The 24,433-nt window shown below is 40.2% G+C and overlaps 2 protein-coding genes across 2 annotated transcripts; both read right to left on the reverse strand.

Annotated features, from left to right (window-relative positions):
• Window positions 1–237: 237 nt before the first annotated feature.
• On the reverse strand, window positions 238–1,031 carry msc (musculin (activated B-cell factor-1)). Its single transcript, XM_087788085.1, has 2 exons — window positions 633–1,031; window positions 238–571 (listed from the first exon to the last, which is right to left on the reverse strand). Exons 1-2 carry the CDS (start codon window positions 1,029–1,031, stop codon window positions 491–493), a joined length of 480 nt encoding a protein of 159 aa, XP_087644211.1. The 3' UTR covers window positions 238–490.
• A 4,670-nt stretch (window positions 1,032–5,701) lies between these two features.
• On the reverse strand, window positions 5,702–24,433 carry trpa1b (transient receptor potential cation channel, subfamily A, member 1b). The gene is made up of 27 exons (XM_087788987.1): window positions 24,338–24,433; window positions 23,781–23,943; window positions 23,457–23,632; window positions 22,233–22,340; window positions 22,047–22,155; window positions 20,741–20,886; window positions 20,086–20,222; window positions 17,149–17,197; window positions 16,505–16,604; window positions 16,340–16,440; window positions 15,096–15,271; window positions 13,105–13,269; window positions 12,914–13,028; window positions 11,237–11,403; window positions 11,044–11,134; window positions 10,934–10,990; window positions 10,770–10,862; window positions 10,637–10,707; window positions 10,405–10,561; window positions 9,605–9,691; window positions 9,333–9,502; window positions 8,685–8,814; window positions 8,416–8,598; window positions 8,086–8,154; window positions 7,905–8,006; window positions 7,706–7,788; window positions 5,702–6,849 (listed from the first exon to the last, which is right to left on the reverse strand). The coding sequence occupies exons 1-27, from the start codon at window positions 24,431–24,433 to the stop codon at window positions 6,633–6,635; spliced, it is 3,318 nt and encodes a 1,105-aa protein (XP_087645113.1). The 3' UTR covers window positions 5,702–6,632.

Consider the following 24,433-nt stretch of genomic DNA (forward strand, 5'->3'; position numbering starts at 1 on the left):
ACCGTCATGATTGTCCTTCCATCCGTTGTCTTCTCCTTACATCGCGGGGGCAGCAGCCAACACAAAGAGGACTTTGGAACCAAGACTTCCCTCTCCAAAAATAAAAAAAATACAGGATCATATTGTACAAGAAGAATGTATGAACATGAGATCGACACATGCTAGGTATAAGAAAAGTTGTCAAACTATGTTTTGTATCAGAAAATTAGAATCAGATGCATTTATTATTGAATTGTGCACATAAAAAAAAAAGTTTTTTCTTATGCGGTGAAGTCTTTTCAATCCTTGTAAAACGCTGAGTAACTTCTTTCAAAAGTAAATAATAGAACTGGACTGACATCTGGGAAGAGAGATTGCTTAGTGCTGAAAGAATACTGCTGGCCCACATTCCTCCACAACAAATAAAAAGAAGAAAAAAGTAGTCAGCAACTTTTCCCGGTTGTTGTCCTGAAATGTTTGGATGGTCCTGGAATACTTCTTGTCAAGAGTCTTATGCTGTAGCTCCGCAGAGTCTGAGGCCGGTGGGAGTGTCCTGGTCGTCTGAGCGGGCGGTCATCAAAAACGGCCATGTCTGTCAAAACAACATCGATGAGTTAACCAGCTTGATTGAACCATAACGGCGAGATGTTTACCAGGTTGACCGGGTGCACAAAGTTCTTCTGGAAGTGGTCGTCTTGCAGGAGCTTCCTCAGGTGCGATATGTAGCTGGAGGCAAGTCGGAGCGTGTCCAGTTTGGACAGCTTGGTGTCGGCGGGGACCCACGGCAGGCTGGTCTTCAGCCGAGAGAAGGCTTTGGTCAACACTCTCATCCGAGCGCGCTCCCTCGCGTTGGCCGCGTTCCTCTGGGAATGCTCGGGGTCCTTGTGCTGCGTCCTGGTTCCTCTGCGCTCCGGCTTGTTCCTCCGGCCGGCACCGTCCTGGTCTGCGTCGTAAAAGCGTTTGGATTTGTAGCAGGTGCCCGCAGAGGCTGGGCCAGTATTCCTGGGACATGTGTCGCAGTCGTCATCGGTTGTCGCTGAGCCTGTGGACATGTTGACTCCACATCGGCCCTGACGGCAGGGACACGTCAACAGCTGGAACTTCTAATGAATCTGTTGAGAAATTCGACAGGAACCCCGAAAAAATCCTGTTCCTTGAGTCAACTCTCAGCTCGCTCGAGTCTCCTCACAGAGGTGTCCCCCCCTTAATTTAAGGGTACCAGGCCTGGCATGTGTACAGAGACTCTTGAACTTTTCTCCACCCCCTTTTATGCAAGTCACTATGACCTCAGAACGCTCTACCAGCAACTCTGGGTCATTCATGAGATGTTTCCCAGAGTCAAAGTCAGAGTTAAGTGACATGAAAAGGGACAAACATATAAAGAAAGTGTCCATAAAAGAAGATTAACACTTGTTAAAGCAGTTTTGTTCTGATGGTAGAAAACTGGAGAATGGCTATGATCACTGGGTAAAGGTGTATGTTTTGGTTTCTAATAGAAATGTCTCGAGGACCTTATCAAAAGTGTCTAATCCTTCGCTGGTTTCACAGAGGGATTGGGTTTCCGCAGATGGAGCGGCTTTTCACACGAAGCCCAAGTACACCAGCCACAGCTGTTATCGGTTCCCATGACATCTGGATCGTTGGCATGGCGAGGGAGGGGAACCAGCAAAGAGGCACCGTATTTGTCTAAAGACGGTTCCCAAGATGGTGTGCACTTCATTCTTGAGCCTTTTTAAAATGTAAAGGCGACACTTTTGTTTTTGCTCTTATTTTTTATGAGATTACCTCAAAGATATAAAACATGTTTTTATAGATAAAATAGAAATTTCTCTCAAATATTGTTCACAAATCTGTCTTAATAGTGAGAACATCTCCTTTTTAGAGATGATCCATCTCACCTCACAGGTGTGACATCTCTAGATGCTGATGAGACATGATTACTGCACAGGTGTGTCTTGGACTGGCCACAGTAACAATCCACTCTGAAATGAAATCACTCAGCACAATGGCACAGATGCCGCAACTTTTTAGGTGTGATTGACATGCTGACAGTTGGAATGTCCATCATTGCTCGTGATTAAATGTACATTTCTTTACCATAAGCTGTCTCTAGAGGCGTTTCAAAGAAATTTGGCAATACATCCAACCAGCCTCACAACCGCAGACCGTTTCTGTGTCTCAAATCACATACTTGCGTATTAAATCTTAGTATTTTTAGTGCGTTACAGGTCTCAATTCTTAGTATGCGAAATTTAGTGCGCCATGCACACTAAATTGGCGTACTAACACGCCCACAAAACTGAGCATGGTTCGATGTACACTATCTACCCTAAACAGCCACCATCTTAGTGACGTTTTAAACGGAAGTTACGTCATATATAAATGCATATATATGCATATACTTACAGGTGCATTTTCCGCAGCAGTAGGAGGATAAACACTTCTTCGCTGCTGATACCAGCTTAAATATCTCGCGATTATTTAGATTCTCATATTTTTTCTTTATTTCTTTTTCCAAACTTGCAAAACGTTCTGCCAGCAGGTGTCGGCGATACAATCAAACAGCTGGTTGCAACATCGTTAAATAGTAGTAGAAGAAGAAGCTGTCATGTGATTTCCGGTTAGTGTGTAGCAGCAGAGTTTGATTTGAGACATACTATCTGTGGAGGATTTGCGTACTAGTTAGTACGTACACTAAACTGATGCATACTAACTTCTAGCATACTAAGAGTAGTATGCGATTTGAGACACAGCACATTTCTGTGTCTCAAATCACATACTTGCGTACTAAATCTTAGTATTTTTAGTGCATAAGTGCGTCTCAATTCTTAGTATTTGAAAAGTAGTGCGCCATGCACACTAAATTGGCGCACTAAAACGCCCACAAAACTGAGTACGGATCGATGGACACTTGCTACCCTAAACGGCCGACATCTAAGTGACGTTGACGAAGATACGTTTATATATATATATATGCATATATATATGCATATACTAACAGGTGCATTTTCAGCCAGCAGTAGGAGGATGACACGTCTTACCAGCGTAAATATCTTGCGGATATTTCTTGATCCAAACTTGCAAAACGTGCTGTCAGCAGGTGTCGGCGATCGTGTTCCTACAACTGGTTGCAACCATCGTTAAATAGTAGAAGAAGAAGCTGTCGTGTCATTTCCAGTTAGTGCCTAGAGGCAGTGTTTGATTTGATACATACTATCTGTCGAGAATTTGCGCACTAGTTAGTATGTACACTATCCTGATGCATACTAACCTCCAGTGCCCTAAGAGGAGCATGCGATAGTAGACACTGCACATGATTGTGTCTCAAATCATGCACTTTCATGAAGTGCGCAATGAGCTCTCAAATGGCCAGAAACTTCAGTGTAGATCGATGGACAATTTCCACCCTTAATGGACGCCATCTTAGTGACGTAGATGAACGTAATCGGAAGCTATGTCACTGACGACGCGTCTTGGGAACAGATACCGGCGTAAGTGTCTCAAGAAAACTCTAATTTTACCACAAAACAACAGAATAACAAAATCAAACAACTTAATAACTTATTAAGTTACTTTGTCAAGTGTCAGCGATATTGTTCCAACGGCTGGTTACAGTCAGTGTTGGAAAGTAGTAGAAGAAGAAGCTGTCGAGTCCTTTCCAGTAAGCGTGTAGCAACAGTGTTTGATTTGAGACAGTACTACCCTGTCGATATTTGAGGTCTGCACAAGTTACTGCACTGTCCTACAGTGTTCTGTAAAGCAGTGCACTTAGAGAAGTGCACGATCTGAGACAGTGTAACCACACCAGCCCAGGACCTCCACATCCAGCTCCAAGTATATCTGAGACCAGCTACTGCTGCAGCTTTCGCTTTGCATAACCAAAGAATTCCTGCACAAACTGTCAGAAATCGTCTCAGGAAATTTTATCCACTTGCTCGTCCTCAATCGGGGTCTTGGCCCTTCTCCAGTTAGTCCTTGTAACCGACTTGAGTGGGCAAATGCTCACATTCAATTCGCCTGGCACGTTGAAGAGGGGGTTATCTTCGAGCTAGTTCCCGTTTTTTTTCAGTCCCCAGACCCCCAACTATGAAACAAAACTTCACATTTCAGTGGCCTTTCTAAGACACACCTGTGCAATAATCATGTTCAATCAGCACCTTGATATGTCACACCTGTGAGGTGAGGAGACAGATTTGTGAACAATGAAAATAGAAAGTATTTTAGATCTACTTTGAGTATTGTATCATGATACAGTGACTTCTGTAAAATCTCTAAACTTAGGAAAGTGTTGTCACAACATGATCTGGAGTTTATATTCCATGCGTTTGTGTCTTCTCGTTTAGACTATTGTAACTGTTTATTTTCATGTATAAACAAGAAGGAGCTGTCTCGCCTGCAGTTGATTCAGAACTCTGCAGCGAGAATTCTGACCCGCTCTAGTAGAAGAACTCACATTTCTCCGATCCTTAAATCTCTTCACTGGCTTCCAGTTTCATTCAGGATCAACTTTAAAATTCTGTTTCTTACTTTCAGATCTATTCATGGTCAGACTCCTCCTTACATCAGTAATCTGATCCAGACTTACACCCCAGCTCGGGCTCTGAGGTCTGTGGATCAGAATCTACTGATGGTTCCTGAACACGGTTCAGGACAAGAGTAGAGAAATTCTTCCAAAACTTTGGGACGATCTTCCTCTCTCTTTGCGCTTGATGGATCTACTGACTCCTTCAAGAAACATCTTAAGACATTTTCATTCGTGCAGGCTTTTCTTTGATTTTCTGGAACTCCTGTGTTGTCCACAGTGTTATCTTGATCTTTAAAGTATATACTTTATTGAATATTGTGTTGATTGTTTAAGCTTTTTGTGACCCTGGTCTGGAAAAGCGCTTTATAAATACAAATTACTTACTTACTATTACAAAGGCATTGTTTCCTAAAATGACGTTTAAGGCAGCGAAGAAGCCAAGGTTTTTTGGTAAGTACAGACCAACGGACATTATCCTGGTCTGAGTCCCAAATCCCGGACTGCACTGGTTTACAGTACACGTTAAGACAGTGCACTTGCTTACTTACAAACACTGTCACTACCAATTACTGGAAATGACTCTACAGCTTCATCTTCTACTACTTTTAAACGCTCATTGTAACCAGCCGTTGCAACAATATCTCTGACACTTGACAGCGGTTTTAACCAATTGAAACAAGTTATTAAGTTGTGTTTTATTTTTTGTTATTACTGTTGTTGTGTTGTTTTTTAGTAAAATTTGTCTTAAACATTGACTCCTCTATCTGTCAGTGACGTAGCTTCTGTTTACCGTCATCTACGTCACTAAGATGGCGGTTGTTGAAGATGGAAAGTGTCCATCGATCCACACAGTTTCTGGCCATTCAAGTGCTCATTGCGCACTACATTTTCACACACTGCTAATTGGGACGCCCTTGTGCACTCAAAATAATAAGTGTAAGTGCAGAAGTGCACGATTTAGGATCCTGGCCTCTGATTGGCTCAGCAAAGTTGCATCTTCATGGGGTGTTTAATGTAGTGAAGCATGATAAATAATAGATAACTCAGGTTTGTGACCGTAGAGAGGATATTAGTAAATATAAGAATACGTTTGAATGATTGCCGCCCACTTTGTTATTGTAAGGATATATTTTATTTCCGCTGCACAAACATGAAATCACTTTTATCTGAAGAACAACAAAGTCATGTTGAAAAGAAAATGACCAAAGCGTGAACTACAGTCTCCTTCTAGTGAGCCTGACCTTCATTTTCTTATATTCTACATGGTCCTGTCATGAAATGAAGACTTCCCATGCTGCCAGACTATTAAAGCGTCAGGCAAGGTGCCAGCTGGTCCATCATGGTAGATACACATTCCTGACGTCACTGAGGTCAAGGGATTCTGTCGCTGACATTATATCTCATTTCATCAGATGAATCTTTTTTACACGGCAAGAAGAATGATTTCATGCAGGCCACATATCTTCACCTGCTGTTTCATTTCCTGTCCACGTGATGAACCGAGGGCGCCCATAAGTGATTCGCAGCTTGTCATTTCTCAAAGTAAAAGCAGAAATATAGACCAAAACATCCACATAACTGATGGTTACAAGGCTATTGTGCAGGGCGAGAGGGTAATGAAATTCAGGGCCAGCGGTAATAAATATCACTTGACACTCAACTTAGAGGCTGAGCCTGCAATTGTCTATCAGCAAGGACTTCTCCGGGTCCTGACCCCGAGGCTTGGAAGCTGGAGGGACAGGTGCAAGATTATGAGGTCAGAGAGATTATCCTTTTTTTCTCTCTCTCTCCCTACAAACCTCATTGAATGATTGTTTGGTTCTGATGTTGTTCACGAATCTAGGACCGAAAGCGACACTTACTTTTTCTGGTATGATCAGAAATAAAGGAAAGAAGTAGACCCTTCAGTCTAATGAAAAGAGGGGGAACAAGTGAGCTAGCTTCGCACATAAACATGTATTCATGCAAACATTTATGAACATCCAATTAGATGGGATTTTAAAAGATGACAAAACAGGTTATTATATTGAGAACAGGCACTTAAATAAGATTAGGTTACATAAAGACCACGCAAGTACTAATATGATTAAGAACATTGTCAGTAAAGTCTAGTTATCAACCACGATATTTATTTCTTTTTATCCGCTAAAGCCTTCAACACCGGAGCCCAGCGGGACATGCGATGTGATCCTGGTCGGATCTGTTGAGCGCTGGACCAGCCTAGAGCTGGGATGTTGGCCGGGCCGCCGTCATACTCGTCCGCCTCTGACGTGATTTCCATTTTCTTGATGACTAGCTTCAGCAGGCTGTGCTGCTTCTCCAGGATGCTGGACATTTCTTTCATCCTGGAAAATATACAACGTTTTTCACTTTTCCCTTACATCTAAAATACCCACTTTTTCAGTATTAAATCTGATTGTAGGTTATTTTGTTCCACCAGGGGCTGCTCAAGCATCAGAAACATGTTTTCACACATGCTAATACTAATACACATGTTCTAATGTTTTTGGATTAAACATGAATATTATCCATGTTGAATATAGTTTTTGAACATCGTGACTTTGAGATAAATATTGCGGAGCTTATTATGGTTTTTCTTATCTTTGATATTCCATTTAATATCACTTAGTTCCAGCATTAACAGGAGATTTTGATGAACCTGTTGATGAACCTTGAGGATCTGCTCCTCATGATCGGAGGCAATGGTCCTCAGTTGTCAAAATGCAGTTCTTCCATGGGCTTATGGGAAGAAAGGGGGTCTCTGCCTATTTAAGTTAGCGACTGCCCCCATTAAAAAATGGATGTTTTTATTTTCTTCATTTTAACTCCAAGGTTGGTTAGAAATGAGTTAACTGTGGTTGCATGGCAGTGTTTAAATGTTGGTAGTGTTTTGTAGGATCCGTCGTTCACTCGTATGGCCTATAACTGCTGCTGCTTACACAGCCACATCCGGTAAGAATGAGCAGAAAACAGAAATCTTTAGTTAATAAAACACAGTAAATCAAATTTCATGTCACTGTGATCACAAGATGTTATTATTAATTTATTATTTAAATCGAGTAGATATTCGTCATGGGTTCGTACAATTCATGAATTATAAATATAACCTGTGTTTGCACTGTCTCATATTATATATCAACTTTTTAATCTCAAATTTAGTTTAAAAATATTAGACTATTCAACTAACAATGCAAGTTTTACCTGCTCTTCTGCTTTCTCAATTCGTTCTGCATGAAAGTGCAGCGCGCTGACTTAGCCTGGCGATGCTTCCACAACTCATTCCTCTGAAAATCATTTGAAATTACCATCTTCAGAAAGCGCTGGAATTAAGTTTAGGAGATTAATGCGGCACCTTCATATGTGGTCAATGATATAATGAGATCATGTCGCTGCTGCTCACCTTGCTGCAGTTGCGATTGGGATAGATGGTGATAGAGCGTTTGTCAACTCTTTTCATGAACCAGTAAGGCAGTTTGTCTTCCAGGGCAGTGTGGAGCTCAACCTACAGCCACATATTGTTCATCAATGAAGTAAAGAAAGGACCGACATTAGATCCCAGACATAGTTGTATATGAACAAACCTGCATCGCGATTCTCTTCAGGCATGCATTTCTCTGGACTTCAGCAATGTCTCCAACAGCCAAACCAATCTATTAAACAAAAATAGATAAATATTAATATTTTAAAAGGAATTTACCAAAAACTATCCATGTAACTGTAAATATTAACAAGATTATTTATTTATTTCTTGATATTAAAGTTGATTCTCCACACTTTTTTATTCATTCATCACTCCATCTACATGAGTGACAGGTGAATAGACAAGACAAGGCAAGTGATGTTAATTAAAGCCCTCATTTTATGGGGGTTTTAACAGCTTTTACGATTTAACAGGTGTACGACACACTCACCATGAGATTGATCAATAGAATGGGCATGCTAAGAACGAACATGACGAACAGATAGTAGGTCATATAGCTGAAGGGAAGCTTGTCCTTCAGATAAGGATCCAGGATATTGGTTTGATAATTGAGCTCTCCAACCATCATAACAAAGGTTTGCATCACCGAGAGGGGCACGGTTTTAAACTCATTCTGAGGGTAAAAGAACAAAAACAAGGCTTAACTTGACCAGATAACAGAATCATCCACCTGTCATTTTTTTCTTGAACATTTCCTACCTGATTCGGCATCAGAGCGTAGAAGGCCAAAGCAAATGCAAACAGCAGGTATATGAAGATCAAGACGACACGAACCAGAGTCTTCATTATCTCTCCAAACATGACCACATAGATGCCAACACCCTCAAACCTGGAGAAGTGGAATATTACTCATTTTAAGGTCGTATGAACTAAAAAAAAAAATCAGGTGCAAAGTGCTCGTTTGAATCAGAGATTGTTGTTTCCTGTTGAGATCATGGAATGTAACACCTTATTAGAGTCTTAAAAAAACACTAGTTAAACAGAAAAACTATGAATGAGAAGTGGAATTATTATGACCGACAACATGCCTTCTGAACATCAATAAAAATGCTGTTTCTACGCACACATCTATCCGCTCTTGCTCTTGATACTGAATAAATGGAGCTCTTGTTAGTGGCAGAATGAAAACAGTGATGGCAAAAACTAATAAATATTCACTACATGTACAACATAAGCTGTGAAAAACTAAAGTACAAATATTTTATTAGTTAATAAAATAGAAGATATTACTTTTTACAATTTGTATTCTTGTCTTACGTCACGCTTGATTTCAAAGTGCACATTTTGATGGTAACAAAAAGTTGAATAGAGACCTGATGAAATGAGGTGAGAAGATCAGTTTAGTACCTCTGGAGATAGAGAAGAAATCCGATCCAGGAGGTCAAGACTGCGAGCGCCCCTGCCTGCCAGTGAAGCGTGCCATTTGATTGGACGAGTAGAGGGATGATGAACAGAAGACACAGGATAGATACCATCCAGTCATTGGGATTAGAACTATCCTTGAAGTAATTCCAGCGCTTTTGATAAAATTCAAATAAAAATTGTCAAGAACATTAAAAAAAAAAAAAAATTGATATTGATACATTATTTTCAAAATGCTTGTTCTGCTGAAACTCTACCTGTTGGTGTATCTGCACCACTTCCTTTGCTATGGAATATATGTTCATGACTAACACCATCACCATACAGACGTAGATTTGAGAGTTCTAGAGGAAAAAAGAGAAGAGAAATATCATATGTTATTTAAAACCTAGTAATGAAGAAAGTCAGCCTTATTTCTACAGCACCTTTCACAGACCAGAGTCACTAGGTGCTTTAACGACAAAACAATACACATTTAAAAATACACACAAACTGAAAAACGTTAAAAGTACAAGACACAGTAACAAATAGTAGCCTCAATATAATTAAGAAAAAACCTGCACAAATAAAAAGACCTTAAGATATTTCTTGAAGGATTCAGTAGATCCATCAAACACAAAGAGAGAGGAAGATCGTTCCAAAGCTTAGGAGGATTTCTCTCCTCTGGTCCTGAACCGTGTGCGAGAAACCATCAGTAGATTCTGATCCACAGACCTCAGGGCCCAAGCTGGGGTGTAAGTCTGGATCACATCACTGATGTGGAGCCTGACCATGAATAGCTCTGAAAGTTAAAATTGATCCTGAAAAAAACTGGCAGCCAATGAGTTTTAAGGATCGGGAAAATGTGAGTTCTCCTACAGGAGCGTCAGAATTCTCGCTGCAGAGTTTTGTATTAACTGAAAGCGAAACAGCTCCTTCTTGTTTAGACATGGAAATAAACTGTTACAATAGTATAATAGAGAAGACACAAACGCATGGAAAATCATGTTGTGACACCCACCTTCCCACATTGACAAGAAAAGTACAATAACTAGATTTTTACTAATATATTCTTCACCTTTGTGATGGAGACAGGAATCATGGTGATGTTGTACTTCCCTGTATCCGTGATGTTCATGGTTGGTCTCAGTGATATGATCAGGTACGTCAGTGGCAGCAGTCCCAACAAATATATAAACATGTTGAGCAGATGAGCTTTGCTCCCGTAAGCTCCCCTGTGGATTGATGCAAGATCAACACGTGAAGATGCCATTCTAACGGCGCCTCACGCTCCGTGGCACAGGACTCACCACTTCATGGAGAGGTACTTCTTGCAAACAGGATGGGTTAGGAGATCAACGCGGTTGTAGGTCACCATAGCCTGTTGACAAGAAAAGATCCGTCTGAACTCTCTTGACCAACAACACCTTTGACGTGTCTTACGTTCAGGGCAGCAAGAGGCTTGAATCTGACAGTCTTGTCATGGTATTTTTTTTCTGTAAGAGGAGGCTGAAGCCACCGGAAGTTGTACTCAACCTATAAGCAATACAAATATAAAAGCACTGAAATATATGTAGTTGTATTTGGGTGTCTGTGCTAGAGTTTACTTTATAGTTGGGACAGTTGGGGTCATCAGATTCTTTCACACAGGAATCCAGCAGGTGCTAAATAAAAGAGTTGTAATGTTTATTAATATTGGCAATTTAGTTTTTCTTACCTTGAAAGTTTCTGGCAGAAATTCAATCATGTCAAGTAACGGGCATCGCTGTGGGGAGCTGGGTATGAAGAGACGAATGGCCTCATCACGTCTGAGAGAAGATATCAAAGGTTAGATGATGATGTTTTAGCAATTCACCAAATCAGTCTGCGAGCTAAACGTGTTTGTTGTGGAGAGGTCAGGTTCGGAGTACCTGTGATTGTCGATGATGTCATTCACCACGTCTCCATTTGCATTCTGAATAGCTTCATGGAGGAACGAGGCGTCGTTCTTGTTCAAGACGAATTCAGCGCCTCGATTCATCAACAGTCTGACCGCTGCCACATGTCCTTCTTTCGCAGCAACATGCAGTGCCGTGTTCTGGCGATTGAAAAATGAAGAACATGAGTGCTATGGTGCCGTTTGCACTCTACAGTTTTATAAATGATTGGTTTTGTTTTTACTGGATCAGCAGTTTGAGAGGATGATATAGCTTCACACGTCTAAGTCCAGATGATTTCTAATTTACATGTTAGACTTTATAAAGGTGTGTTTGCTGCTTGTGAGACCTTTGACTTCCTGGCTTCAAGGAAATTAATTTTGGCAGGGCTTTTCGTTTAATATACCTGAAAATCCTCAGTTGTGGGAAATAAATGTGAAATAACTTGCTCTAACTTCAGTTGTCTTTATCAAGATACTTATCTTGGGTCAGTGATGACTCTGGCTAGTGAAGTTGCAGTAGGATCATCTGGTTCTTGGCCCAGCTGGGTGGATGTAAACATTCCCCTTACTTGTTTACATGTAGGGAAAGTTTGAGATAACCAGATGGAACATTTTCAGTGAAGTCAACACTGCATCAATCATCTGTTATTTAAAACCTAGTAGAAGGGACTGAGCCAAAAGGCAAAGCATTCGGTTTACCTGTTGATCGACACCTATTTCTGACCGCTAGCTCCAGCCAGTGGCAAAATTACTATTGACTGAGATTTTTTAACAGTGTTTCTCTACACTTCTTTAGAGAGGACTTGAACATTCTTATCATATATTATGGGACACAGAGCAACACTGGGCATGCCAAGATGGTTCAGAGTTCATACACCTTAAGGCAACTTAAATTCAAGATTTTTAGGGATACCATTCAATAAAATGAAATGAAAGACAGCACTGAACATCAACAAAAAAAACAAAAAAAAAACAACAACACCATGAATTATTGCATGATTTATGGCACGTTCTCCTTTCTGGTACTTTTATTTTGTACATTTTTTTCCTGTGTTTCCTGTGTTTGCGCTGCTATCTTGAACGTAAGTGAGTGCGGTGTTGGCAAGATCCACAGCTGTCTACGATCAGGCCAATCCGTTGGTGGTGCATAAAGAGTGTGCTCTGGTTTTATATTGGACCCATATAGACTGAGAACTGGACTCAGAACTTTGATGCCATCTTGTGGACGTTTTGTATGTTACATTGTGTCTTTGTGGATTATTAATTATTATAATTATAATTGTTGTGAACCTCTGCCTGCTGACCTATTATCCTCTGCTTCTGGGTCACCTTTGCTAGCTGAACCGTTACATTTTCTTCCACATGTGCCTGTACACGTTGTTTGGTACCACTTGCAGCCATGGAGAATTATTTTAAATAAATAAATGTTACCAGATATTTATTTGTTTTGAAACTACCGTAAAAATCTTAACTTTGTCTTATTTTTTAGATTCATGAAATGAATGCCTTTCATGACTTTAAGGATCATGTGATCTAAAGATAGATGGATGGATGGACTTCCTCGATCACACTTCTTTATATCAATGTATGATGTTATCGTGGCCTAAATAAATTCAGTAGTTGACAAAGAGCCAATTTTAAATGGGTTCTAGATGTATCGATAACCCACCCCGTCTTCATTCGTTTTATCCATGAGCTTGATATTGGCTGCCAAGATCTTCTCCATGGTCTGAGTGTATCCCTCTGATGCAGCGTGGTGAAGACAAGTCCATTCTTTGTAGTCACTACAAAAAAAGTTTCACTTCATTAGGTGAGAAATGAAGCTGGACAACTAATGTGTGCGCAGGTTCTTGAACTCACCAGTGGAAAAGAGCTCCTTTGCGCAGGAGGAGCTCCACTACCTTGGAATGACCTTCCCTGGCAGCTAAATGAAGAGGCGTGAGGCCCTTTTCATCGCCTTCGTTCAGCAACCGAGAGTCTTTCAGATTTTCCAGTAGTTTATGACATGTATTTATGCGTCCGTATCTGAAAACATGACGAGAATTCTTTAACCAACTTCAGCTTTGCTTTTTTAATAAATACAGTACAGTTGTAGGCCGGTTAGAAAAATAACATTAATGGGTAAATAAACTTTTTGATACAGTATTGAGCTTTTGACGGCGTCCGCCACAACCAAATGTGGAAGATCATGATGAAGATGGGATTCCCGGCTCACATTGTTGATCTTATCTTCAACTTGTATGAAGACCAGGAATCTGCAGTCAGAACAAGTAGTGGAGACACAGAGTGGCACATTGTCACCAAATCTGTTCATCATCTATGCCGAAGACATCACGAGAGAAGCCTTGAATGGATTAAAACGTTGGAAATTTGGCGGCACGAGAATTAAAAATTTGATATATAATTGCGCTTATATTTAGCAGCAGAGAGGAGTGGTTGGATATATTTAGTCGCATAAAGGAAGCCAGTGAAGAGAAGTCTTCTTCTCAATGCAAAGAAGGCTAACCTTATGGTTATAGACAGGAATGTTACTGGAGAGAAATTGTTGATAGATGGTCAGAAGATTGAAGAGGTGAAACAGTTTGAGTATTTAGGTTCTTTGATAAACACCAAGGGTTATAGTTAAACTACGATAAAGAGAACGTTGGCCATGGCAATACCTCCATGTGACAAAAATCTGGATGAGCCAAGGTCTATTAACCGACCTACTTACGCCTACTTACGCCTTACGTCTATTACGCCTACTTAACGTGATCTTCCCAATTATGACTTACGGATGTGAATCCTGGGCCATGTCTAAGAATGACGAGAGAAGTATAGATGTATTTGAGATACGGTGCTACAGACGGCTTCTAAGAGTGTCATGGAAGGATAATAGGACAAACATCTGGGTGCTGGATAAGATTGGAATATACCTAACCATAAGGAAGTATATCCTGGAAAGAAAGTTGAGCTACTTTGGCCACATTGTAAGGAGGAGCAGTGGAGTTGAAAAACAAATTCTGCAGGGAGCTGCAGAAGGATGCCGAGGGAGGGATGGAGGAGACGTCATGGATTGATGATGTGAAGAGGACAACTTCACAAGGAATGTATGGTATGATACCAATTTGGCATCTTACAGAAGCAGATGGCGTACTCTTTTGAAAACCACAGCAACGCAATTGCCCGCCAACTGACCCAGAGAGAGACAGTATCAAGAGTTATCAATGGGAAAAAAAGAAAATAAGGGAAATTTGACAAGTTTTAATTTAATTTAAAATATTCTATATTTACAAATGCTCTGTTAAACAGGGCATAGGTAACGTGAGTATTGTTATGAAGGAAATAAAATTGACGAACTACTTCTAACAAACATTTAAGATGCTTTAAGATAAAACAAAAGGCACTCAAATTAAATGGAGAAATATAAAATAATTAAATAAAAATTGAAGAGATTAATTTGGCAAATCCTCAAATTGCTTATTTTTTAAGTATGACACACAAATGTAGCAATTATTTAACACTATATTCACAAAAAAATGTACGCACACAACCACAGTGATCGTAAGCACCATCATAACGTTTGGTGTGAAAATATTCTTTGACCAGATAAATGTGACCCTGAAGCTCTGCTGAAACGGAAGATGGAGGAAATGAAAAGCCTTCTGTATATATTAGAATTTCTTCCACTTTGACCCGGATTAACATTCATTCAAAGGTGCCTCGAGGAAATTCTATTTTTGCCCGCAGGTCACTCTGATAGATTTTCAGGAAGAGTAATTATGTATGAGCTCCAGAGAGTCAATGCTTGAACTGCTATGGTTTGTTTCTAAGGATCATTTTATTCTCATTGCTATGAAGATACAACTTACTGTGCAGCAAAGTGAAGAGCAGACTTCTTGTCCCGAGATTTGCACGAGAGTCCCACCTCGCCCGAGAGGCCCAGCATGTTCCTGACCGAGTTGTGGATGCCCAGTCTGCAGGCGTAGTGGAGCGGAGTGCAGCCATCGCCGTCCTCACAGTTGAGCAACGCTTTCACTCTGCTCCACTGGAATTACACGCAAAATGTGATCATGAGAAACCGTGTGTCATGTTTCCTGTTGATCTGGTTTTATTTTGTTCGTCCCTTTCCGGGTTTAGGTGGCGTTTCCCTCTTGACAGATTCAGGCAGGTGCACACAACTGGGATGATGGAGTGGCGGTCTCTGCCACCATCAGGTTCAGCAGTTCCCGGCTCTAGTTCTCTACTCACTAAAAATCTAAATGTTTACTTACTTTTATTTATTTTTGTTGGGAACTCTCAAGGCACACAAGATGTCCCCTACCACATTCAATACAATTATTGTTGAAACCGATATCAGTCTGAATACCTCCATTTTTTTTTTACACATGTTGACAATATGCCCAATTTAATATTTTATACAACAACAAACATTAATTATCTTAGTTTGTATAGCTGGTTTAAGTTATAATAATGATTAAAATATCTACCTTAAGCTGATTAAAAAGAAAACATTCTGCAGGAAACCAGAAAAAAACAGAAACGTGAATTAACTTAAGAAGTTGACATTTTTTTTTTTTCTTTTTTTTTTTAGTTGACGGCTTTATACATTTGAATGGTTGATATCTCTGAGCATGGGCTTAAAATGTACTGTTCACTAACAATGGAGCTCAGTTTGTTTCTAAACTCTTGACCCAGCAGACAACAAACGGTAAAACTCATGGCTCGAGATGGTAGCTTATCTGTTTCAGTGTAATAAATGTATAAAATTTAACTGCTGAAGTCTGTGTGGAGTTTTTATTTGACAAATGTTACTGTTTTCTCTTTCTCGTCCGAGGAAACTATTCTAATGTTTCATGTTACTGCCCAAGGTACTAAAAAGTTTTAGTTTTTTTTAAGACCATTAAACTGACTTTATATATATAATAAACTTTGGCTTCTTATGCTCTAATAATCTATTGATCATGGGTCGCCTTTAACTCAAGTGCGTTACACCTGTTCTCTTATATCTGTCTAAATAAACAGAGAGCTACTGTGTACGAATCCACTTTTATTAAAATTAAATATTTTGCAAGTGTTGCTTGTTTAACTTAGATGACCCCATCATTAACGTTACCTGCAGCACGTCTTGTGGGAGGTTCTTGAGGCCCTTCGGCTGCATAATCGCCCGGTGGAGGAAGTTGCAGCCGAAGCTGTCGGTAATGGACACGTCGGCTCCTGGTCGATCCAAAGAAAACAAACCCGTCATTCATAAGTGCGTTCGCGGCGATGGCGAGCTCACCTGAGGTCAGCAGCAGGGCCACAGTTCTCCAGGCTCCACAGTTGGTCGCCACCAACAGTGGGGTGTTACCTTTACAGTCCATGTCATCCAGACTAGCACCCTTTATAGCGGGACAAATAAACATTTTGTATAGTTTTAAGAAGAGCTGTGAAAAACTGTGCACTCCAACCTCCAGTTAAATGGTTGTGTTATACACTTTTACTATTGTAAATACCTTTAAAACTGCATTCCATTTTACAAAAAAAGTATATCAAAGCTTAATTAAAGTTGCTGTTTATTTCTTGGGGGGAGAAAATAAACTTGAAAAAAAAAAAGATTATATTTGTTTTATTTTCTCATAGGCATCTGTACAACAACCATGAAAGCTTTTAATGTCTAATTTATTACCACTAGCTTATTTTACTAATTGTACATGAGTTCTAGTATGAACTTGTTTGTGCTTGTATTTTCTGTAGGAACGTGATGACATTCTAAAGCAATTTGCTGTGCGGCTGAGCAGATGTTGACACTAATAAGCTGGTCGCAGCAATAATCATTTCTTATCTTATATTTGTATAAACACTATCAGCTACATTTAATAATTCAATTGATCCATCACTATCTTGTACACGGTGTTGATAGATGTGCAGATAAGCGATATTTACCAAAGAGATAAGGTACTCCGCCAGCTCCATATGGTCAAATATTGTAGCCCTGGATAGACAAACACAATACATTGTAAACCCACAACAACACACGGTAGTGAACAAGCACTTAGTGCTGCCAGAGCTTGACCAGGGAGAACAGTTTCTCCTTCAGGGCTGATAGCGAAGGTGACGTCGTTCATCTCCTGGATTACAGATACTCACAGATATTTTGACGATTTATGATGAATATCTTCGTCTACTTATCAAGTACGTGTTGAAGAAGCTTAATAAGTACATTTGATTATATCAGCACTGGGATTAATACTGCAGTGGGATGGACTGAAGAACGTTGTCCGAGCTAAAGTTGTGCCGCTATATATATAGCTGGGGATAGACACTTCTCAAATTACAATCTCTGTTTCTTTACTCCCACAATTCTCCCAAATCCTTGAAAAACTATTCAACAACAGATTAGATAATTTAATCAACAAACATTAATTACTTTCAGACAGCCAGTATGGATTTAGAGCAATCAGTTCAACATCACTAGCATTAATAGAATCGATTGAGGAGATCACAAATGCAACAGACCACAAACTGCACTCACACTGTGGTATTCATAGACTTGAAAAAACACAATAAATCATCAAATATTGATAATAAACTTGAACGCTATGGGATCAGGGGGTTGGTATCGCACTGGGTGAGAAGTAATTCAAGTAACAAATAGCAATTTGGGAAGCTGGGGAAATATTGATCATCATGCTTGGACATTGCTTGTGGCGTTCCACAGGGGTCAGTATTGGGTCCGAAAATTGTTTTGACTTAACATAAATGAAATTTGCAAAGTTTCAAAAATGTTAAAATTAGTTCTATTTGCAGATGACACCAACATTTTTTGTTCAGGGTGGGATTTACATGAAATGCTGGGGAAGATCACAACCATTGGAAACTGTCACGACCGTGCAGTTGGGACTTTATAGCTATTATTTGATTGGTCAAACCATCCACCTGACCACCAAACTCCTTTAATGGAGTGCTTTGGAGACGACGGTTGGACTAATTTCCAACATGGATGAAGACATGGCCATGTACACAGAGTACTTGAGTACACTCTCTTGTTCTTTACACAACTGCACACACAGAGTGAGGCTTGAGACGCTTCAGTTTTCACCATATTTTAAACTTTTGCAATTATAAAACATGTTGAATCGTGCTGGTTATGGAACTCTGCTCTCCCTTCTGGTTTTTCGGTTTATTTTACATTTCTACCCCCTAAATAATCATCGTTAACAAAAGTAACTTCAATCAAATTCGGGTGAAACAACTGAGCTTTTTTTCATTGGCCTTTAATCATCTTTTCTTGCTCATTGGCTTTTCCGTCTGTTCTCTAACTTCTAACTAATTTACTGAAAGGAGAAAATATCCAGCCTTTGTCACATATATGTAATTGTGCCTGTGTCTAAAAGGCAGTGTTTTATTTATGTCATTTATTCTGCTACTTAGAACTTTGCCCACTGAGGAGTTTGCTGATTTAATTTTAATTTGATAGGAGCAGTCGGACGAAACGCTCAACAGGAAAAGTTAACAGTCGGTGATCAAGATCAACACGGAGCTCATTACCATTGCTAATGACCTCTGCAGCGGCTGAATGACCGCTAACAGTCTTCTCATTTTCTTGCGGCAAAACATGAGCAGAACAACAGAAGCAGTTTCATTAGCAAACGGATTGTTTTGATTTCACTCTGGTGTGGGTTTACACTTTAGGATGTATATTGTAGATCACTTTGTGCTAAAGATGTATACTGTTACTAGCTGAAATACACTGCGTTGATTGTATAATGTCAGCCTCATAGGGCAAAATAATTTCACTCATTTTCTTCTCACCCTCATGTCGACAAAGGGTTAGGAATATTTAAAGAGAAATCCATGTCTTTTTGGACGAACAGAAAGACAATAAATCGGATTGGTGCTCTTTAAACAGATATTTAGTCAATCTTATATGTTATATAAATCTGAAATAAAATGAAATTTGACCCATTTCAATTTTATGGAAGATGAGTTTTCTTCCTCCCTTTGAACTACCTGAAAATCAAAGGAACATAGGAGTTAATGTTTCAGAAATATTTTATATTAATTATGTCATATATAAATCCTCTTCACCTCCAAGGGACTTGTTGTATAAACAAAGAGAGACGTGATTACAGCTGGCTGGAGTGTCATAATGGACTTTGCTCTTGTAACCTCTGGTTCGCCATGATTTCAGATGAGGAAGAACTTTATAAAGTAATAAATTCAAAACATGGTCATGATGAGAGACTAAATCTTGGAGAGGAAGATTAAACTTTTAAACATGTGAGTCAGGAGAGTTGGGTTTTCACATTAGTTTCTCAATTTTCTCAAGCGGTTTGTGAGACTATAAGGGCATAGATCATGCCAGTCATCCATGTATTTGCTTCTATGGAATCAATTATTTTCAAGAAAGGCTCTCAAAAGGTCAAATGAAGGTCATTCAACATCTACGTGAACAATGTCGGTTCATTGTGTCGTACGTCTTTCACTCGCGTGTGTAGCTGGCTTGTGTGCACAGCACAAAACAGTTATTGGATGTAGAAGACTTTTGCACTCGCACTTGTCAAACAACACAAACATGTCCTTTTTGTTGAACAATCCCTTGAATCTAAAATAGAAGGAGAGTGGCAGCCAGCAAATAAACGCGTGCGTCGCTCTGCTGAGCAGCTGCGGAAACTAATGAAAAGGTTCGGCATCATTAGTCAAATGGGCAGCTGACTGTAAAGAGAGGCAATTAAGGGGCTAAATTTGCATGTAACCACTTTTCAAATGGTATGGATAAGTAAACACGAACCCTCCAACACCTCATCCATCCATCACTGACCAGGGAATAATCAGCAGTTTCCTACACGCGGTGTATTTGCCCGAGAAGAGGACGCCCACCTGTGCAGGGGGGTCTGCATGGCGCCGTCGTTGAGGTTGATGATGTCTTCCACGTGGTCGAAGGTGGAGAGCATGTGTTTGACGACGTCGGTGGCGCCCTGCGTGCACGCCAAGTGGAGCGGCGTGGACTTGTCGCTCTGAAAGGACAGCGGATAAACAAAGTGATGAATATTGAAAGAAGAAGAGCCGACGTGTGGATCGTTTACATCTCGACACAAATGGAGGTTGTAAACTCCCCCCGAGGACCTTTTACAAGGCTTGTTCAGCCTCAACGCCGGCCCGAGCAACAAACCCGTAATGAGATAACCGGAACTGGCAGCAGGACACCAGCCATCGCGCCGCTCCCCACTAAGTGCTGATAATTTGTATCAATTTAGTCGACCAGAGCGATTAGAGTGCTGGCGTCTCCTGCTGCAGCTCATGATACAAGCCCCGAGACATAACCAGCACCAGGATTATCCCGTCCAAACACTAGAAATGTATTCCCAGCGTTCTTTCTCAGGTGTAGGTAAATGTGTCCCTGACAAAAGAAAACAATGCAAATCCATATGCGTTCTCGTCTGAGATGAAGCCGTGACGAAACTTCACCTCCATCTCACCACATCATTTCCTTCCATCACACATTTATGGAAATTCTGGAACATCTCACTTTTACCTGCTTCTGGTCAATTTTGGCTCCGAGAGAAATGCATAACTGGATGGTCTCCAGGTTCCCGCCACGCACTGCCAGATGAAGAGGACTGCTGTTGTTCTTGTCCAGATAGTTGATATGTTTTTCCATCTGGTGACCGAACTCTACACCTGACATGCAAGGAAGTTTTAGTCAGACATAGTCAGACACCTTTAATTATGTTTAGTCATAGTATACCAAGATATAGACAGAAGTCTTAGGGTAAGATAAGACATTTTCTATCACAGTACAAACCTCTTCTCCTCACTAGCAAGTGCATTTTTAATGAATGGATTATGTTCCTCTTTTGAAACATGTTTATATTATTCCCCAAATTTGGGCATCTGGGTTTATGAAGGTACTAGATGTTATTTGAGTCTCAATGACATTGAAGTCTCCACCCTAGACAAGATCATTCTGTTGTCTAGCTCATTAGATCAGAGGTATCTAAAACGTTATCGAGGATGGTCACATTCGATGATGTGAAAACGAGCGACGGCCAACTGTGGCTTTCAAGAAACGTCTTATTCAGAGGTTGAAAATAAATTCTCTGATATCTCTATCCAGTTAAATACAAAAAACAACTATTTTAAGTCCTAGGAAAATGTCTAAGCCTTGAATTCTGATTGAACGTGCGCTTAGTTGTAGCTGAGTTGGTGTTAAGGTATAGGTTTAATTTATTTTTATTTGCCATTGTGTATCATGTGTATTGTGTTTGACCTGATGGGATACTTTAATATCCAGTGATCTATGTCTATAACGATGATGGACATGTCAGCTATGGATAAGTAGTAATGGCAATAAACAATAGTTTTTAAAAAAAAGTACGGTTCGGACATGCCTGGATTAGATTTTTACGTGATTGGTTGTGTTTCAGCGCAATATAGTTAACCACTGGTTGTCAAGGTTTACAAATGTTTTTTCAAAGTTCATTTAGGTGATCAAAGCTTCAATATAGGAAAGCAAATGGAAATTGACCTGAAAAATAAAACTGGGTCTAAATCTGTTATTTTTGCTATTAAAGGAAAATAGATAATTTTAAAAGACAGTCATTGAACTCATTTAAAACGTCTAAACTGGATCGTAAGTAATGTTTATCTTCAGCATCTTCTATAATAATATGTTTCTTGGCGTTTCTTCCATGTCTATATTTATCTACCAGATGTACTCTCGATGCGTCGCCCACAAACTCTTGATTGTACAGGAAATACTTCAGGTGGGCTCCGTTGTTAGTAAATGAATTGTGCATCTTTTCTTTATGAATAATCGTTCCCTGTTGGGAACATCGTACCAGCCTTCAGGATCACTTCCATGGACTTCTTGGCGCCTGCGAAGGCAGCTGCGTGCACAGGAAAATGTCCGAGCTTGTTTTGTTTACAGAGCCGCGCTCCGTTCTTCAGCTGGGACAGAGAGCGGAGACAAAAAAAGTTCAAGTTAAATAATCACACAAGTGTAACTGTGAAGACATTCTACCAACCAGGATGCTGAGGGCTTCGAAGTTATTGATGGAACACGCCAATATCATCGCAGTGTTCCCCAGATCTCCGGACAGGTTGTAGTCGGTGTCAGGGTAGCAGAGCAGCAGCTGGAGAGACGCACGGAATCAAAAGAGCAACTCATAGTTAAAGATTTACACCAAGAGATGTTTGGATTCTACCTCAACTTTATATGCTACCTTTTTAGAAGGTTTAATAATCATAGTTTAGAGGAGAAGCATCTAGATCAACGGTCTCAATCTCAACATGCTGGGGGGTCACCAGAGGTCCTAAGCCTGGGGGGGTCTTTCAGCAGTATTTTTTGAACACCCTTGTTCCAAAATGTATCTATATTTTGTTGTTTACAATAGAATTGTGTGTGGTTTCACTCGGAAAGACATTTTTTGTCTCATTGCATCTTAACTATTAAATCAAATAATTCATAATAACTTTGATTAATTTGTTTTCACAATCAAGCTGCGGAATATCATGTAATTTTTCCACATATTAGCTTGCCATACATAACAAGGGAATTTGAGTTGCAACAAAATAAGCCATATTTATACATCTCAACTAATTTGTCCAACAGATCACAGAAAACTTGTGAAGAGTATGTCGTTGTTTTATTGGTTTGATGCTATTAAATCAGCAATAAATGTTTGTTATCCTGTTAGCGCCTCAACTGTTGATCCAATTTGTTTCAGCATAAGGACATTTTTTTTCAACTTGGTTGGTTCAGCTGACCTTTGTTTTGTTTTATTTGATCAAACATATGTTTGGAACCTAAGACCAAGGGACCAAATCCAGCTGGGTGGTTTGCAAAAATGAATAATTAAACATTCTAGAAACTACTCCAACTTTCACATTCATGAAGATACACTGTATATGTCATGTGTTATAAAGTGGACTACATGGAATAGAGAATGTGCATTTAAAAAAACGAACAAAAGAAAAGGCACTTTTTGTGCTATTATTCTTTTAATTATATCATCCTGGTAACGTCTAAAAGTCTCTCAGTAGTACTGCATAATAAAAACAACGTCTATGACTCAATGGTGTAAAGTTGTGTCGTTGAGTCACAACAAAATCAAACCCATTATACAGAGGAAGAAGAGAAAAAAAAGCTACATATGCTGCTTTAATCCATTTTTTTCCGTGTGATTTTTGTGTGACACAAATTGATGTGAACACACTTCCCCGTCTCGTCGGAGGTGACTCTTCCTCACCTCCACCAGGTCATTGTGTCCCTTGCTGACGGCCAGATGTAGCGGGGACATGAGAGCCTTGTTGAGGGTGTTGGGGTCGGCGCCCAGGTCCATGAGCGCTCTGCAGCTCGCCGCCTCATCCCTCTCCACCGCCCAGTGAAGTGGCACGTTGCCCAGGTCGTCGCAGCTGTTCAGAACTGTTCAAGGAAATCCAGCAGAATACAGAGAGAGGACAGAACAAGTGTCACCAGTGCCACGTATGGTAATATCCAGCTGTCCAGAGCTACAGAAGAAACGTTCTCCGGATCCACAGATGCTGGTGATGGATGATGGAGCGGTGCTTACGCTGTGAGTCTGTGGCGCTGATGATGAATTGGATGAGGGCGACGTGGCCTCCTGCGGCAGCATGATGGAGGGGACCGGCTCCACATTCATCTTTCTCACTCAAGACTCCCGCGTTTCTCCTCACCAGGCTCTCCAGCAGAGCCAGGTCTCCCTTCTCGGCCAACTGCAAAATGCAATTATATTCATGATGTCATCTCAAAAACCGTGGCGTCGTTAGCATCTGCTTCTAACTTCCAGCAGCAGCCATTCATTTTGAGGTAAGTACCACAAGCCCCTTACTGATGGTGACTTGTGGGCTCATAAAGCTTGAGTATGTGTGGAACACATTGCAGTGAATTTCTATCAGCTGATTATTTAAATGAAAAACAGGATCCCTTCTTTGATAACAAGTCATCCTAGAAGGAGCAATACAGGTATGTGTAAACTCACATGATCTCCCACATTTGCTTTATAATTTAAATATGGCCTTTAAAAATCAATTAAAATTGTCTCTAAAACGCTGAAAAGAGCAAATAAATACATGTTTTATTTCATGTAAACGTGTTTTTAAAAATCACCTCGAGTACATTTAGGTTCACCATGGTTGGTTCTTCATCCTCCACCACGCACGTGTAACAGCTAGCTTGTCTGGTCACCCTTCTGTTGAAGTTCAT

This window comes from Callionymus lyra, chromosome 4, assembly GCF_982586985.1.
Source record: "Callionymus lyra chromosome 4, fCalLyr1.hap1.1, whole genome shotgun sequence".
Taxonomy (NCBI): Eukaryota; Metazoa; Chordata; class Actinopteri; order Syngnathiformes; family Callionymidae; genus Callionymus; species Callionymus lyra.